Below are 19,315 nucleotides of genomic sequence, written 5' to 3' on the forward strand. Positions count from 1 at the left end.
TCTATAAAGCACTGTTCACAACAGCATCCCAATAGAAGGGCATGTTCATGGTTTTAAAAAGTGCCAAAGGTCAGTAGTTGTTCTTGTATCTTAAAGGCTCAGCACACACCAAGTGGAGCCCTGGTGCCTGACTCATATCACCCCGCTGCCCTACTACATGCAGCCACAGCATCATTCCTCTCCAACAAACTGATTTGATTTCAATAGATAATAATTTTACTAATTTATTTTTTAACATCAATTTGCCCGCTTCAACAAATGAGAGCACAATTTGGCTGCTTTCTCAGGGAAAAGGAAGCCAACCAAACATGACTTTCACCAGGCCTCAGTTTTTGGCCCCAGATTTCAACATACACTATTACAGCAATCAAAAGAACCATAGAAATTACTTATTTTACTGTTCCTTAACACGTATCACACAGTCCTGCAGCAAGCAGAATCACAGATGAACCTCAGAACATACAGAGAGCACAACTACTACACTGGACATGAAAAGGAAATTTTATTAAACATGTTTACATAACATGAGTTGGAAGTTCATTTAAAAGCACAGGGGAGTGTTAAGACAAGTGGTCAAAATAGAAAGATACTATCGAATTATAGCTAGTTGGTTTTTGTCCACTAAGACAGAACAGGATCTAGTAGTAGTGCACCAATGCTTGAGTTCTTCCTGCTCAGCAGGTCGAGCAGTAACCAATCTGTGCCCTATGGAAAGATGGGCAGAATAATTCCCATGTGTTGAGTAATAATAAATAGTTCACTTGGTGCAGGCAGTATGTCTATGAATTAAAACCTAGTGTGTACACAGTTTCTACATGTGTTACAGCCCCACAGTAGGAATCTACACCAAAATAGTTATTAGAAGGAATTTGGTCCGTACTACATCACGTTTTCCATAGGGTAAAAAATAAAGTCCATCTATAGACATTTAGCACCAGACCCACAGACCTAGCCTGGCTAAAACCTGCAAAATGTCTATAAGAAAAATGGATGGCTTAGATTTCTTGGTTACTTCAGTATAGTAATTACGAGCAAACTGTACAAGTACATGCAACATACAAGCTGGCCTATGTGGAACTAACATACATTATTAAATAACCTTTTTTCATCTCTTTTTACAAAACGTGCATGCAGCTTTGAACAGTTCCAAGTCATGCTGCTCTATTTGTGTGATCACAAAATTCAATGGCCTGTAAAAGGAGGGGAAACATATCAATGCACCTGCAGGAATCTGCAGTTCTTCGCACATTTACAGAATATCACAAGGGATTTCAAGGCCAAGAAGAACTCAAATGAATAAAAAGCAAATTGAAATTTGATTTTCTTTTTCTCCAAAAAGTAAGATATCTTGCGTTAAAAAATCAAGCCTTGTGCTTGCATCAATCTCAAAGAAATGTAAACTAAAATTTGGTAAAAACATTAGTAAGTGCAGAATATTTCAACTGGAATCTCCAGTGAAACATTGAACAACTCATACCATGCTCTATCCAGGGCAGACAGGTGCGTCTGAAGCGACACACATCAGAGAAGCCTGGGTACAGCTGAAAGTGTCATATGCTCAATTCATTCCTGGTCAACATTTTGGGAAGTCAAATATACATTTATACACAGAAACATGAGTATTTCCTCTCCAATTCTAGGAGGAAAATTGCATTACCAGTAACATATTCAATGTCAAAATTAAGACTAAAGCTGCTTTATACCAGTCCCCAGCAGTAGTTGCAGAATTCTTCAAAATTCTTCCATGCAAAACATCATAAACAGAAAAATTATTTTATATATATATAATGCAAACATATCTGCTTTTTACAAAGAAAAAGTGGCACTGTGATGATTTCTATTTTTAAGAATATAACTTAGATTGGTCATTTGTTCTGGGTTCCCACGTGAAAGACTTGTAAGTACCAGAACTGAGGAACTATTTGAACTCGCTGGAATTGTAACTGTGGCTGTTGAACACTTTAACGATGCTTACAGAGATTTGCTTCAGCCCTTTTTTGTTTGGTTTAGAAAAAGAAAGGAAGGGTCTCTGTTAGCATTGTGAGGACTTCTACAAAACTAGCAGAATCACGTGGCAAAAAACTAGTGGAAGTGACAAGTACAGAAAAACTGCTGAAACACCAGGAAGGTAACACTGCTTGAGGGCTCTCTCAAAATGTGAAAAAACAACATTGTTAACAGAGTGAGAGCTTCCAGTTTGGGTCATCTTTGACTTAGGTCGAATCTAAATGTCCCTCTCTTTTCTTTTTCCTTTCTTTCTCTTTTTTTTTTTTAATCATTATAAGCATCAGTTGTAGCTGCTAATAGATTAGCTGTATGTGATATACCTTTTTTCTGTCAATTTAAGCCATCTCTCGACAGACAGACAAACGTTTGGATAACTACTACAAGCAAAAACGGAAGTGATTGTCTCTCTCCAACAGTGTTTCTTGTCATGTGAATATCTGGTTCCAATTGTTATCCTGGGTGATGTTTTGAATAGACAGCACCTGCTACTATGATCTAATGCAGGGAGGCCCAGTTGAACTTTCCAGAGATGACTGGGAAGCCCTACGTGTCAGGGGAGTCAATGTTGGATCCACTAGCGATGAAGGTGGAAATAATTTATACCAGCCTATTACCACGCTGGACAGATCCAGTTCCTCCAGAAGGATCTGGGCAACTCCCATGAAGCATTTGTGGTCCATTCGGCCATAGTCTCCCCAGACTATTACCTGGAAGAACATAAAATCAAGGTTCATGATTGTCCTTAAATCCATGCTTATACAGGGTTATATACTTAAACCTGTGCTTATGTATGTCCACTCTTGTTGTTATATGTGTTAATGTAAGGACAATGTTATTCTCAAGAGTGAATGGTTGCTTCCCTTTCATGGGCAAACCTCATGGCAAGGCAGGAACAACAGTCAACAAAAGAGAAATGTTTAATGCAATAAGACGTTTTGCAACTCTGAAACCACAAGCCACAAGGATGTCTGTAATGGTATTTATAAAATTAAATGCTTAGTGAGTTGGAATGGATTTACACATACTCGTTAAATTTAAGTGAACATGCAAGCGATTTCCCAAATGACAGCCTAAAATGGGATTAAGAAGAAACTCACCTGAAGGACTTTACCCTGTGGACTTTCCTCAAAAACCAGTGTCTGTTGGTACAGAGGATCAAGCGTCTTCCTTGCAATTCTTGTCTTCTTCTTAGCTATACATGCTCCATTTTCCAGTAAATACACTTTAACATACGGAGCTGCAAACAGAACATCAAGAATGTTATGTTTGGACTTACAGTGCACATCTGAAATGGAGGAAAAATGCCTTAAAAGGAAGCAGAGTAGAAAGAAAATGACACATTATTTTCATTTTATCTTCACAATTGTATAATCTGAATACAATTATATTAATAAAAAGGATGACACAGCCCACAAGAAATCAATTTGATTTTCATAAACTTTGAATGTAATGATCTAAGATCTTACTAACAACAATTACACTTCATGTCAGTCATTTTAAAAACATTTTCTTTTTCCAGAAGTTAGCTGTCACTGACAGCTATTTTGGATTCTCTGTAAAGGCTCAGGGGTCAGAGATAGTTCAAAGCAAAAGGAACCTTTAAGACTTTGCCACTCCAATGACACAGACACGAATTGCACTTTCATCTCTAGCTCCTAAAGAGATTGCAAAGTACCATCTTCACTAAATGTTATCTAAAAGAACTGTTCCAGGTTTTACAATAAGCAGTGGTTGGGGTATTGATTCTAAATCTCCTCAATAATTGTTTCTATAGATAACTAGAACTTCAGCAAATGTCCTTATAAAAAACAATACAGTATTATTACAATATACATTATGTAAATTATTGACACTGACAGGAACACTAGCATAAGCTGCTCCCTTTTTGAAGCCCTGCTGTGTACAGTTTTTTTCCATACCTGGGGTAGATTTGGAGCCAGGTTTTTGGATGAGGCCACGGGCTCTAATGACTTCTACTTCTAACTGGCCTTTTTTATCCACCATTCCAATCTGGATGTCACCTGAGAGGGAGAAGAAAGAAGCCCGCATTTTAGAGAAGGAGTACAGCACAGGAGGGAAGGTATAAGAGTGAGAAAGAGAAAGACTAGTTTTATATTATTCTTCTGCATTACTGTGCTTGTTGTGTCTCCTGATGATCCTTTAGCTTCTCCATCCTTAAACAGGGATGAAATAATATTTACTTAGGGAGCATGGTTCCCTCTCCAGGTATACAGTTCATACCAGCTAAAAAGAGGTATTTTTTCTTCAAAAGTCTCCACCAAGCACACAGGTGACAATTTTTCAACTTTTATCAATATTCCACACGCATTTTTGGTGTGACTAAAATGTCACAACATGTTAAAAAAGAAACTGCTTTCATTTCTTAACAGTCAAACTTGTTTCCTTGCCTGAGTTTTGACAAATGACATTTCCTGCAGAAAAAGGGAACTGCTTACTCTGAGACGAAGCACTATTTTGATCTAGATCAATAAAATACAAGGGCAGTAAACTATGTACTGATGCTCAAAACATTGTATCTCTGTACTTTCATATATCATGGAATCAGCTGAGTAAAAATCTAACTTAGATTAAAATAGGCCATTTAGAATAAAAAATGCACAGTATGACATGAGCAGCTACATGATACTTGAGCAAATAAATGAACTACATCCATGAAACATGTGAGAACATATATATTTGATATGTAAGCTCTGATTGTCTAAAAAAAAAAATCAGAAATAGCTGATCCTGAACTATAGAATTTGGGGTATGGATTTAGAGAAACAGCATTTTGAAATTAATTAGGCATGAGATTTTCATGTTTCTCTAACAGCATATGAAAGCAGTGTTTATACCTTGGTATGTGAGGTATGACAGAACAGCAACAAAGATTGTTTTATCAATTAAACTTTGCTTGAATAAACACAGCCATGTTTTGCACTAAAAATAGTTCAAAGGAAAGTTCCAACAAGCCTTTTTAATAGCACGTCTCTGTCTCATATCCACAATAAAACATGCAACAGGTAACCAGAAGGGGGAGCGATAATCCAAACATCTTCAAATCGTCACTAATGAAAGGATAGCACAGAGCAGATCTTCTAAAAATTGTTTAAAACCCCGGTGGAGTGCTTTTTGTGGGCCAAAAGCACTATCTACTTGAGCCTATTGTAGATAAAGTTCTAAAGAAGTCAAAATAAATGTTTTACTCAAGTTATCTGCAGAAAAATCTTTAGTCACAAAACAAGATTAAAAAAAGAAACAGAGGAAGTGTAGACACTTATATGCATGCCAATAAAGCCATTTAGATATTTATTGTAAAAATAGTCTCACTAATACATTTTCTTCCAAAATAATAATAAAAATGTTAATTTAATAAGTTCAATGTTTTATGAATGCTTTAGTAGCAGTCATTTGAATTTTTTACAGCAAGTTTTGCCTTAGAGGGTGTTCAAAGCATTCTCAATATAGTTTTCCTTCTGCTCATCAGTTGGGAAGGGAACACTCTTTTATGCAATTTTTTTTTTTCTGTTTCTCTCTCCTTTTTCAGATGTGTCTCAGTAGCGCTTCCTAAAGCTGGTTTACCAAGACAGTTGTATTGAAGCATTGGCCATTTATAATATCCAGCCGGAGAAATATTATTACTAGTATCAGATAATACTACTAGTATTATTAATAGGAGAAATATTATCACTATTATTGGATCAAGGACTCCTCAATTAGCATCCTAAAGCATGTCTAAGAACTGCTCATATATAAGCAAAAAAAATTAAAAAAACTCCATCCCCAAATGTGTCCAAAGATACTTATTACACAGTTTTGCACTCTGTTACTCCTTCTACAACTTATACCCTGTTCATAAACAAGCTACAGCTAATGCTGATAAAGGAAATTGCAGACTGGTCTGGAAAATAGAGAACATCACAGATAGCCCCCAGCAGCTGTTGTAGAAAAGGACTTTGTGTCTCTCATGACAATCACTGGCTTTATCACTGACTGATTGTTGATCATTGCAAATGTTTCCAGAAGTTTCACTTTCTGGAGTTAGATGAAATAAATTTGGAAAAATGTGGTTTGGCCAGAAACCCTCTGTCACATCCAATATAATCTGTGTCAAGTAAATACGAACTCTGAGCAGTTGAGATTTTGCAGCGAGATACAACAGGAGAAGTCACAATACTTTTGCGTGGGAAGTAAAACCCCTGTCTTCAAACTGCAAATAAGATTAGCCAGTACCTCAAATGGTACAAATAATTTTTCACCCGTCTTTGGGTGCTGCCATGATAGGAACACCAGTGACTGCAGATAGGACCTTCATGTTGACAATGAAGGAAGACATTTGGTAAAAATCCTTTTGGTGCTGTAGTCTGCCAGTGTGTGCATTAGTTAGTTGTCTTATTATTCATTTAACAGAGGAGAACATATCACGCTTACCCATGGCAGGGGTTGCTAGTGTTTGTCGGCCTACTAACTGTGCAGGTCCCAGGCCATCGAGGAAATCACTGAACTGACTGTCAGCGCCCAGCCGTACCCCAGGAAATATTAAGCTGAAACAAAATAGAAGCTGGCTAAGCATAAGAACAGGATTGATTTCTGTCATCCTACAGTATTTACCACAAAAGTACTACTAATACAAGGCAAGCAGCTCAGGATGCACAACCACAAATCATTCTGCAGCATCAGGAAATATCTGTTTCCCAGGGACCCCAAAGCAGTGTAGAGAAACTCTGCACATCAACTTGAAGTAGTCCATAAAATAGGTCTTGCTAAGGAGGTCTCCAGGAGCAGTGAAGAGGTTCATAGGTAAAAAAACTAAGAATGACCTTGTATGAGAGAATATAAAAAGCTTCATGAAATTTCATAGCCTGTTCTTCATTAGTGAGTGTGTGATTTACATTGATCCAAACCCCATCCGCATCACTTAGAACAAACAGGGAAAACAGATGTATACACTAAATTATACATTAAACAGCTGCAGCTGTTTAATGAAGCCGTAAACTGGCAGGTAGTAGCAGTAGTGGTGATTAGAGCTAAACCTAATGCCACTCTCTAGCCAAAATATTTTGGCAGACAAATCTGGATCTGCAGTTGCTCCCCCACTCTGTCACAATACAAACTGAACACATCAGCACAATGTATATGGAAACATTCAAGGCCAGGTTAGACAGGGCTTTGAGCAACCTCATCTTGAAGATGGCCTCCCCAGGGCAGGGGGTTAGACTAAATTACCTTCACAGGTCCTTTCCAACTCAAGCTATTCTATGATGCCATAATGTGTACTTTGCCAAGCTGCTTCCTTATATTCCATAGTGTCCACTTTGTCCACTTTTTTTTTTTTAATAGATATACAGTCTCCAAACAATAACAAAAGTAAAAAACAAAGAGAGAGAGAAAGAGTGATCCATGGTGGGAAAACTCCGCTTTGACTTCCTTAAAAAATTATGAGAAATAAAAGAACAGTCTCTGAACCAAGTGTAGACAATGTATTCTCCAGCAGGCCAGCCACCACTTCTTCCTCTTCCTCAAACGAAATTCCCTATTAGACTGCAAAAATAACAACAAACTTCCTAATAAATCCAAGAGCACATAGAATTAAAAGCTTTAGTTTCTGCACATCAGCCTTGTGTGTTTCAGCCATTCAATCCACAGTTCTTTGTAAACCTAGTAGTTGCATAAAAAAACTCCATTCCTCTCTTGAAGACTAAGTGTTCTTTCTGTGCCTGCATTAAACTTATTGACTGTCAGTGACTAAAGCTGGTCAGAAAATATATAGAATCATAAACTAGCCTGAGATGGAAGGGACCCACAAGGATCATCAAAGGCTGACTCCTGGCCCTGCACAGGACAGCCCCAAAAATCTCACCAAGTGCGTGAGAGCATCGTCCAAACACTTCTTGAACTCAGTCAGGCTTGTTGCTGTGACCACTCTCTGGGCAGAAAAACATTTTCTAACATTTAACCTAAATCTCCCCTGATTCAGCTTCATGCCATTACCTTGGCACAGCGTTTTTGTTTAGAAAACTCGTTATTTTCCAAAAGGTAAGCTTTTTCACAGAAATTTAGTTTGGATTTTTTTTTAAAATATGGTTTCTTTAGTTGGAGGAAGAAAAGAATCTCAAGGTTTTCAGTTCAAGATCAAGATACTATCTGCTTCTTTCCCCAGTGGCACTATCCTTTCACTATTGCATCTGCTATGAGATGTTTCTTGCTTGTTTCATTGGCCTTTTTTCCAAAAATTTGTTACATTTTGGCACAGGCTGACTAACAACATTGAAAATATTCCCTTGAGATCACACTTCTGGCTATATATATGATAATGAAGGTTGGAAGTACACATTAATCTTAACGTGTATTAATTCTAATCCATTAAGGGTCAAGCAAAAGAACATGACAAGGTACCTGGGGTGCAAGCACTCAGTTCACTTCTCAAGCTTGCTTTCATCACTGCCTTACTCAGAGGCTGGTTCTCAAATCAGCAATTTATGGCTCTACCTTTCTGTCCTGCAGATGTCTGTTGCGACCTCCATATCCAGACCTTGGCTGCCCCAGCCCTGCCCAATCTATTCACACACGATGAGGGTGGAACAGAGGATTAAGCTGTTCCACTGAAAATGTCCTCAGCCTTAGTGCTGGGCTCCCACCTCTCCTCTCCACTGCCAACCAGGGAAACAGGCTGCCCCAGCTCCTCCCTAAAGGGTCCAGTTTATTTGGCCCTTTGTCACCAAGGTGAGTAACTGGTGCCCTACAGATTGACACTCCAGCCTAAGGAGAGGGGAAGGAGAATGGCAGGGTGAAGTGTTGAAAAGGTAGAAGTAATGGCCAGTCAAGGAATCATAATGGGGAAAACACTGGGATATTTTACTCTTGTCCCTCATTCTTCATCTAGTCTTTATCTGCTTTGGTTTTGAATTAGTGATGATGGAGCCTATTTTTCTTACATGGCTCTTAAAATTCTTTGCATTATCACAGAACTATAGAATGGTTTGGGTTTGAAGGCACCATAAAAATCATCAAGTTTTGATGCCTGTGCCATGCACAAGGACACCTTTCACTAAATCAGGTAGTTCAAAGCCCCATCTAACCTGGCTGTGAACACTCCTGATAATAAGCCTATCCACAATTTCTCTGGGCAACCTGTTCCAGTGTTGCAAAAGAAATTAGAGTGGTGAGAAGATCTGATGATGGAGGCACCTTTACACAGATCCTTGCCACTGCCACCACAGCAGCCTTGGCTCTTTGTGCCTCATACAATATGCAATAGCAAGTGTGGTAACACAGTAAGCATACAAAAAAGTGAAGCCAAGAAGTCCAAATCTCATTTTTTTCCAGGTCTATAACAGTGCATTTGCCCACCCCCATTTTCCCCTTTATTTGGGGAGTCATCTTCTAAGAATGCCCTGGTAACCACTACACCTTGACACATGCAGTAGGAGTCCCACTGAGAACTGTGAGGATGCTGGAATATTCCTGCATATTTTTGTGTCATTTTTGTTCTCCTTTTCTACATATCAAACTTCAGCAGTGAATGGAAACAGCTGCCCCATTCCCCACAGCTGTCTGACTTCAGCTGATGGGGCAGCTGGGCTCTGGGTTTACAGCTCTTAATAAGAGACTTGGAACAATTAAATTAAACTTTCTTTGTATCTAGTACTACTGAACAGAGTTTCATATCACAGGGATTCATATACAACATCTGAAGTTTAACTATGAGGTAATCCAAACATATCTCAAAGAAAAAGCACCCCTGTGTTTTGTTTTGAATAAAGCAGTCTTAATTTAGTTGTCTTTTGATGAACAAAATGCCTCACAGGGTGACAGGGAAAATAAGAATTCTTAAGAAGTTCTGTCTCAATTTCAATTTCCATGAAATTTGTGTTATGTACCTGAAATAGTTCAGTTTTTCAAATGTTTCAAGAGGAAGAATCTTTACACAGAGCTACTCCCTTCAGCTAGAGTTTGAGACATCCCAAGTAATGGGAAAGAAACTTCTACTACATTAGAAACATCTCCTACATTACTGATATTTTTAATGCCACTTACTTGCCCTCGGAGCTGTAACTATTTATGCTGCCGTCAGTGGATTCTCGACTTGGCTGTCGAACCATACGACTTCTCATCTCTGCTGCCATTCCTGTTTCTGTGCTTCTCTGTATCGTGCTCTTTAGCTTCTTGCTGCCAGCCTCTGAAAGCAGAGAAAAAGAAGCAACAGTTAGAATAACTCACAGCAAAGCCTTCTCTTGCAGTTTTCACCCAAGAACGGTGATTTGACTTGGTCATTCTCATTTACTAACATAAAAAGACTATTCTGATTGAAGAACCAATCTCTCTTCCTCAGTTACAAACTGGAAACGACTTCTCTTTAAAAGGCTGCAACCTGAAGATCTTTATTAGGGCAAACTGTTAAAAATTAGATGTCTTGTTAATAGCCTTTACACAGTTAATAGATGTCTTGTTAATAGCCTTTACACAGTGGGAATGTAGGCAGGTTGTGATACTGTCTACTAACCACAAACTTGGTAATATGCCTCTAGTCACCTTGCTACGTTGAGTGACTGCAAAAGAAGATACAATTCTCACAGCAAATATAAAAAAAGGGAAAATATCCTTTATGCATTCCACAGAAAAATGATAAATACTAAGATACTTAACATCAAAAATATAATAATGTATTTTGACTTGGCAAAATCTTACTTCTCACCACAAAATGTCTTTAAAGTAAACAGTAGACTTTACAGAACATATGAACTCAGCAGTTCTGAAACAGAAAGAACTCTTGGGGAATTTGTTTGGGAAACCACAGAATAGTTAAGCTGGACAGGACCACAGTGGAGCATCTGTTTCAACCTCCCTGCTTCCTAGAACCCATTGCACAGGATTGTGTCCAAATAGTTCTTGAATATTTCCAGTGAGGAGACTCCACAACCTCTCTGGGCAGTCAGACTCTAGGCTTGCAACTGTAGGATTAGAAAGTTATGTAAATATTTTGAAATAGTTTAAAGACTTCATCCATTTGGTAAAGCTTCTATCCCACATCCTTTAAAATGCAATTTGAGTTTCACCTGGAAGTTTTCATGTTTCCCTTGAGCAAGAAGAGCTTCCAGTCCTTTACAGGTTCTCTATGCATTATGGTTGATCTAGAGTGAATTCTGCAGTCACACAGCAGAAATTAGTCTTCTAGATGATGATAGTTGTTCTCAATGATCTTTGAATTTCTTCTACCAAAGCTTCCATGTGATGCAATAAAATGTGTTGTCTTCAAACTCATTGTCGTGTTTGTTTTCAATATAGTTCAAAATATGTACTGAAAGTTCAATGGGTAACATTACTTTCTCCCAGAAAGTAATAGATTTGACAAAGTTTCACCTAAGTACATGCTACAACATTCTTCTGCATTTACTCCTTCATTTCAGCACTCCTTTATTTTCCCCTGGAAAGTCTGCGTGCATATTTTTCATGATCTGCTCAGGGAAACAGATGAAAAGCAAATATTTCTTCCATCTCCACCTGCTGTGGGGACTGAATTGCTCTGAAAAAAATTTCCCCTTTCTGTTGCACATTGTTGATGTTTGAAACTGACAGATCTTGACAGATCTCATTCATCACAATAAGACTTTTGTAGCCCCCACACAGCCTGCCCATTCCCAGGGTGTTCAAACATGCTGTGGAGATCAGGTGGCCCTTGCTCTTTGGGTCTGCAGAGCTGGTGCAGGGCAAGGAGAAATCATAACATAGAGCTATAAGAGTAACCTCTCTGAAGCTCTCAGGGAAACAGCAAACACGGCCAAAGTGAAAGAATTACTATATTGGGCTTAGAGGAGACATGCCCACAGTGAAAGGGGCTGAGGTTTCCCTCTTAAGCTTTTTGGACCGGGGTTTGTTTATGCACGGCCGCTAAGCTGCACCCAGGTGCCTCTGTGTGGAAGAGATCAGCTACTTCCACAGATCCTTTCCTCCCTTCTGAGGCCAACAGCTCTGAGGTTTTCCCATGGGCCACTACAGCTCATCCACATTGCCAGTCCTTGGTCAGCTGAAAACACATTAACCTGTGAGGTAGAGTAGGGTAGGCAAGGCACACCAGGCTCCACTCTTGCACAGGGCAGGTGGCTGTGGGAGGGATTTGCTGGAGCTTCAGTGACTCAGTATGTAGAAACTCAGATGCTACATTTGGTCCTGAACTTTCTCTTTAAAAACTGAGGATGTGTTCAGCATATCAGTACTGATAGGCAGGATGAGCCTCAAAAATAACTCAAACAGCACCTAGGAAGTATAAGCCACATACTGAGTTGTACTCCAAAGCAGGATTTTCACATTTTCTGTTTTCTCAATCTCACACTCTCTCTCTCTCTTGCCAGGACCTGTCTGAAAATGTGTCTGTTTCCATCTGCTCCCAGAAGCATGTGAGATTATGTGGTTTACCCCCTGCCTGCATTTCCAGAGCCAGCCAGATCAGGCAGCATCACCTGGAAGAAACAATAGGGTAGAGCCTGAAATGTGTTCAGCTGAATAGGGTTGTTTATGAGTATTCAGGGCTCAGGAAAAGTAAATGAGGAGACTCTAGAGGTGGCTACAAGACCACCATGGTCTTGTCACAAATTGGTTAAGATATGTTGTTCTCGACCACCTGGACAACATAGTAGGTGCTGAAATTTAGCAGTGAGAGCCAGGTTGTTGGGACAGATAACAAATACAGTAATAGAAATAATCACTGTAGAAATATCCATTCATTAAATTACAAAAATTAATATTTTAGCTTTGAGCCACAGTAGAGATTGAAAATAGCAGATGGATTTTTTTTTTTTTCAAAGAGTAATGTTACATTGTCATGGATAACATTGGTACTGTTGTTTAAACCCACTTTTTTGCTCCACAGATTTGAAAAACACAGACCCTGAAGTAGGAATCCCTGTGCATGGCCAAAACCTTGTCTAGCTGAGCAGCAACTACCAGATTGTCTTTTCCCAAGTACTTTTCAAGTCACTGCTCTCTGTCTTACAGTTCCAGATTCTACTTCTTTCTCTTTTCTCATCAGCATTTTTAGTTTTCAGGTTGAAGAATCAAAGGCATCCTTTTGCCTCCCCTTATGACTGCTATTAATACACACAGTTTCCCAGTAAAAACAGAGCCCTCCAATTTATTTACTTTTATAACCTCAGTCTTAATATTCTGAAGTACAATCATAAATATTATAGTAACCCAACAGAATGATGAAACACGACGAAACACAACATGAGCTTTATGGCATAGTGAAAATTGCTTTTGCCCAGTGATAAGAATCAAAATACTTGTTGCACAGGTTTTGGAAGTTTTAACCTTGGTCACTTATGCATCTTATTATATCTTACATGATATAATACATAATATTTTCAATTTTAACACAAAAAGTCAAGAAATGGCTTCTCTTGTTAGTCAGCTCTTCTAAACTTCTCAGCATAACCTCTGCATATTTCTTTGGAATGCTTTCTTCACATGAATAATACAAGTTCATTAAATATTCAAGTTCAATATCTGTGCTATTACATACTGAGATTTTCTGCTCTTGTCAGGGTGTTTATTGGAGAATGCTTGCTCCAAATCTTTATTAGTTTGATATGTACAATCAAATTTCATAATACATTACAGTTATTTGCATGCACTGTGTAAATTACACTATATTCATTGTGCAGACTGAGGATGTCTCTACACCGAATATCATTTAGATATAAAATTTACTCCAAATGGTCTCTGTGCTTCTCAGCTGTGTCAATTGTGTAAGGATTTCTTCATGCAGGAATGCAGACTGATGTGCATAAATTACATGTAAACAGCTGGCTTAACAAGTAAAAGAAAGAAAAAAACTACTAAAAAGCAAATGTGATGAATATTTTTTCAGATTTAATAATTGATGCCAAAGCATCCCAGAGCAGCCACCTGCAGCTATGAAATATACACAGCTTGTAAGCATTTTGCAAATTAATCAACAGGCATTTTGCAATTAATCAACAGGTTGTAGCAGTCCTGCTATAACACGCTGATGAGCGTGGGTAATGTGCTATTTCCATCTACTTATTATAAATATAGCCTATAGTGATTCCTGTTTGCTCTGACAAGAAACTGGCCCCTGATTTTGCTTTTCCCCAACAAAGTAAGTTAACAAAGACCAGGACCTGAGTAACCGAGTGCAGCAAAAAGCAACTGTGCTCTACCTTATATCTGCACAAAATATCAAAGCATCTGATGAGTTCCAAATTTCTGTACATCCTAATCACTCTGAAGTCTAGGAGCCAGGAGCTATTAACAACAGAATTATAGTGAGAGGGTCAATGATATTATCTAGAGGTTTAAGGTGGCCTACTACAGGTACCTCAAAGCTAGCTTTACATTCTAAATGTAAGTCCAATTTAGAGAGGACAATGCCAGACACCCCCCCTCCCAGCCCTGCCACACTTAGCCAAGGCATGGCTGCACATGGCATCACCACTGGCCTGGCTTTTCCTCTGTGCTCCATGTGGTACCTGGAGGCAGTTACTACATTTTGCTCTTGTTTCAGTTCAGAAGTCTGAAATGATGAGGGGCTGCTGGAGCAAGGCTTTCATCCAAGGTGCCAAGGTACATATTTCATGCCATGGGTCAAGGCTAGGGGACATACAAGAAATGTGCAAGGACGTGAGCTTGGCAGCTCAGTCAATAGGACAGTATTAGAGATCACTGCAGGCAGAGACACAAGTCTCTGTGTGCTGCCTATGGGGAGAGGTGCCTTAAGTGAGCATTGTCCAGAACTGTACCTGAGGGCAACTAATTGGTTAGCACCCAAAGAAGAAGCAAATTCACACACATGCAGCAGCCAGGTATGTGAGAATTCATGACTGGTTCAAAAGAACACACCAGAGAACAAAGCATTAGTGGATTTAGCACCACCGCTAAATCCACCAATGAAAGGGAGCATAAGAAGTGGCATTGCAGGGCTCAAGGGCAATTCAATTGCAGTATCAAGTATGCTCTTGCATCCAAAGAAAGCCTAAAAGGACTACAGCTCCAAGCCAGCTCTGAGAGAAACCTGGCAGGACTGTGACCATATGGTTGGTGTGTACACTGACTGTGTGAGACACCAACGAGATTGTGTCAACTGAATAGCAAGGGTCAACCTCAAAGATCTATAAAAGAAAAGCCAAGGGGCATAATTCCTTCAGGACCTTTCTGATGTGTTAGTGACTTTAAAACTTCAAATTTAGCTGCTCAGAGACCTGCTGGGTTACAATTTCTGCAGCATCCCCCTCACTTTGCATGTAGTGCTTTTAAACAACATTGAAAAAGTGCGCCTTGGCTTATGGTCTTACAACAGAGACAGAAGAAAAAGAATACATAGTTCAAAGAGCATTTGATTTTTAAATGTGTACATCTCTCAGATGAACTCAGCAGTACTTTGATCACTACGACTGAAAGTGCATAGCGACTATGGACAGAAGAGAAATAGTGAAAAAAATTGACATTTAAATACAAATTTCAACAATACGAGTTTCTAGACTTTATATCATGCAATATTCCCCTTTACTTTCAATTCTGTATATTGTGCAATACTCTCCAGAATATAATGCTCTTTGTAAAAAGATGTGAAATGTTGCAGTAATTGTCTTTTAAGTGTTTCTTCTAAATAGCATGCAAAACATTCAAAGAAAGGAGAATGCTGTTGATATTCTGTTAGATCCTGAGTTTTAAAATCCAAATATAAACCATCATATATTTTTTCCCATTTCTACTTATTAAAGCAAATCTATAAAAAATTATATAAATTACAAAACCTTCTCGAAAGAATATTTACCTTTTCAGCCGGGATAATTCATTGATAAGAAATTTTATCAGAAGTTTGGAATAAACTATATCTCAAAACTGTATTGATAAAGTCACAAACTCATCTGGCAAACACCTTTCACTCCCAATACTTTCAGATTATACATAAAAGATAATGCAATTAGTCCCTTAATATACACAATATATTTTTCTGACATATGGAGAGCAAAGGAACAATCACCAAAGGAGCAAAGCACCAATCCTAAGAGAAGGAGACTTCACTGAATTGATGTCAATGGTTGTATCAATCTTTGATGGCATTTTAGACAGTGTACATACAACAGAATCTCACCTTTTGACTGTATTTTTCACTGAAAATCAAACTTGCAGAGTCAGACTCTTAACAGTTTTAGATTTAAAAGTAACTTATCCAACAGCTCCTAGTGGCTTGCATGAAACAGAAGTAGCACTTTGAGAGCAAATGACAGGAACAGTGCAAAGCACCAAAACAAAAGCAAACAAGTGGAAAATCAGGCCATTTTTTACTAGCTGACAGTGGTCTCAAAACTTTAAGCAAATGTTTTTATAAATTGTATCTCCTTTAGATATTTTAGACATATTTACTGAAAAAATAAAAGAAGAAAAGTAGAAACAAGCATGTGTTTTATATGTTTATTCTGATACTTCTGATTTTTTCATGTCAGGGAAGAAAATATGTGTTTAATCAGGACATATGTATCTTAAGGCAAAGCAAGGATTTCTGGTCAGAAAAAGATCAGTTATAGCTTCTGAAATTTATGAAGATTAATTGTTTTGTCCACATACTTCCAATGAAGAGGAAAGAGCCACTCTCTGTCAGCCAAAATGAGGCAATCAAAGATGATCTATAGCAACGAGTTTCTACTTCTGGCATTGTGCTAAGCATACTTTATAAACATACAGAAATGAAAGCATCTTAATTACCTTCTTCACACATATGCAAAGAGCTATACAAAACCAGAATATGTCAGTGAAGCTGGTAATAGGTACACATGCCTTGTTCTTCAACTCCTAAAGCCTATTGAAATGAAATTTAATTATTAAAACAACAAACCCATGTTTCCAACAAATTATTTACTATATAAACAGTTTATAAAATATCAAGCACTCTTCTCATATACTCTTGGCTTTTTTGTTAGATGGGAGGAGAATGTGAGACAGAGCAAAATAAGAAGCTCAGGAGAGCTGTAAGTACTTAAATAATAATATTTTTAATTTAAAACACAGTCCTATATTACAACATTATTCATAACCAGCCAAGCCCTGTCAGAGAACTGACATATGGTATAGAGATAACATTTGTCCAAGGCAAGGGTGCTGGGGCACAGCTTGCAGTTAATACAGCAGGGGAAAATGAACTGCAATGCACAAAAAAAAAAGGAGATTTTTCAGATAAACCAAATCAATGTTTCATTTAATTAGGAATTTATACATATTTCAATAACTTGATGTCTTTTGTGGTTTTAGGCAGCCGTTACAATTTTAGTAAATTTGAGACCTTTTAAGCAAGTCTTCACAATTACAAAGAGTTCAGTATCTCTTACTAAAACATGACATTGTAATTAATAAAAGACAATATTTTACAGGATGATACCACCAATATGACAATTTATAAGCCATCAATAGTAAAGAAATTCACTGCACTATGCATCTTCCAAAAATTTCCTGAGAACTATGTGCTGTACATGATGGCAGCCCAAAGTCTACTTATTTCAATAACCTCCAAAAATCTGTAAATTGAAACACTGTCAAAACCACTAGTGCTAAAGTATCCTCCAGTAAAAAATGTTACATGCCTTTTTGTACAGTTGAAAAGTTTCTGAGTAACAGATCAACCTAATACAATTACACAGCATACTAATCAGGAGACATTACAGCTTCAGAAACAGTCCCTTCCTTTTCATCTCAATTACCAACAGTGAAATGATCTGAAAATGCTTTACCTTTTCAGTAGTTTGATTTGCTCCAATTGCAACTTTCAAGCACTCTAAGTATTATTTTACCGCTACCGGGAACTCCCAGGTGAATATCACACTTCCCTTTAAAAATATTAGTAACCTGCCTTTAAGAGATCATTTCTAATGTATCAGATCACCACTGTACCACACCGACTCCGCTTTTTCTTTAGTGCCTGTAGCATTGCAAAGCTGTAACTCCAGACTACCAAGCATTGCTAAAGCAAGACTCATGAACAGGCTCACCACGGTAAAACACAGAAAATACAAGCTTACCTTTGGTTTAAGCAAAATTAAACATTGGCTATGATATAATCCTTAGCAAGCAGCTTCACCTTTGTTTAAATAACTTGTGCGGTTTCTGGGTAGAATAAATCTTTGGGGTCCTGGCGTTGCCTCTCCCTCGTTATCCTGTAACCACTTGGCACGGCAGCACTGCGAGGAATGATCAACTTGCTTCACTCACGAGTTCCTTTTACAACTGTGATTACATTACAGGGCCTTGCAGAGAAAAAAGGACTGAACTACCTGCCAGCTAGCACTTTGTAATATATTGCTGAAAGGTTAAAAAATTCAGTCAGCACTGCATTTTCCAGAGCACAAAATATTCTAAGCAACCTTGGTCAATGGTCATGAATTATTTTAATGCTCCTGGTCAAAATTTGATGAGGAGTCAGATAAATTCAGAATCACATTTCTCTGTCCCGGTGATTTTGACTCATTTTGCATGAATTTGGTACAAAACCACCTGAAACACTGCAAACCTGAGAAAACATCAAATTAGCATTAAATATTAAGTTCTAGTTATGCAGCAGAAAAGTCTAAATGATGTTACTGTCTTAGAGGGACTTGAGCACAGCAGAGTTAAAAAGTTTCACTACCTCTGAAATGCCCATGTGCATTCTGAGAACAGAACTTCATTTTTTAATTGCTCCTTTCATCTTTAAACTTCCTTTTGACATAGAGACAGACTTTGCAATATTTGTTTCTATGTCAAAATTTTCTGTTTCTGGCATACCCTATTCTGAAAATGTATTATACTTTCATTTTGCAATTTTTAAGAATCAACTGGCATTTGAAATTGTAGGGACCAATGTGCCTTCTCAGGGTGATTACAGCCAGAAAGGAAAAAGGAAATTACTCAGCATTTGTCAAGCCAAAATAAGAGCATTATTTCAAACAGAATTATAATGAAGAAAAAATTAAAATGTGCACAATGCAGTTCTGTAGATCTTCAAGTTATGGTAAAGTTCTGGTTATTTCAAGCATCATAAAATAATTAAGGAGAAAAATGCCGCAAATTAAACTGTTCCTTTCAGCTAGTAAACACATAACAGATTTAAGTAACCCAAAACACATTTAAGATTGCAAATACTGTAGAGGTGACAAACTCAAAATCCTCCCTGGTAGTGATGCAGTATATCTCATGTCACTCCTATGCAGAAATGTCCATGTATTTTCATTGCTTAGGCACAGATTTCCTATTTAGTGCAATAGTTGAAGTTATCTTCTTGATAAATTTAGAAATTATGCTTAGAAGATGATATTACCTT

The 19,315-nt window shown here is 37.9% G+C and overlaps 1 protein-coding gene across 23 annotated transcripts in view; it reads right to left on the reverse strand.

Moving 5' to 3' along the window:
* Nucleotides 1-483: 483 nt before the first annotated feature.
* The window catches only part of RIMS1 (regulating synaptic membrane exocytosis 1), a 305,622-nt gene continuing 286,790 nt past the window's right edge, over nt 484-19,315 (reverse strand). For all 23 annotated transcript variants that reach the window (XM_058020424.1, XM_058020435.1, XM_058020427.1 and 20 more), the window contains 5 exons: nt 10,045-10,186; nt 6,439-6,551; nt 3,927-4,028; nt 3,105-3,244; nt 484-2,714 (listed from right to left, as the gene is read on the reverse strand). In XM_058020424.1, coding sequence (XP_057876407.1) covers nt 2,496-2,714; nt 3,105-3,244; nt 3,927-4,028; nt 6,439-6,551; nt 10,045-10,186 — 716 coding nt within the window. In that variant the 3' untranslated portion in view covers nt 484-2,495. The remainder of the gene's footprint in view (nt 2,715-3,104; nt 3,245-3,926; nt 4,029-6,438; nt 6,552-10,044; nt 10,187-19,315) is intronic.

The sequence above is a fragment of the Melospiza georgiana genome, chromosome 3 (genome assembly GCF_028018845.1).
Source record: "Melospiza georgiana isolate bMelGeo1 chromosome 3, bMelGeo1.pri, whole genome shotgun sequence".
Classification (NCBI taxonomy): domain Eukaryota; kingdom Metazoa; phylum Chordata; class Aves; order Passeriformes; family Passerellidae; genus Melospiza; species Melospiza georgiana.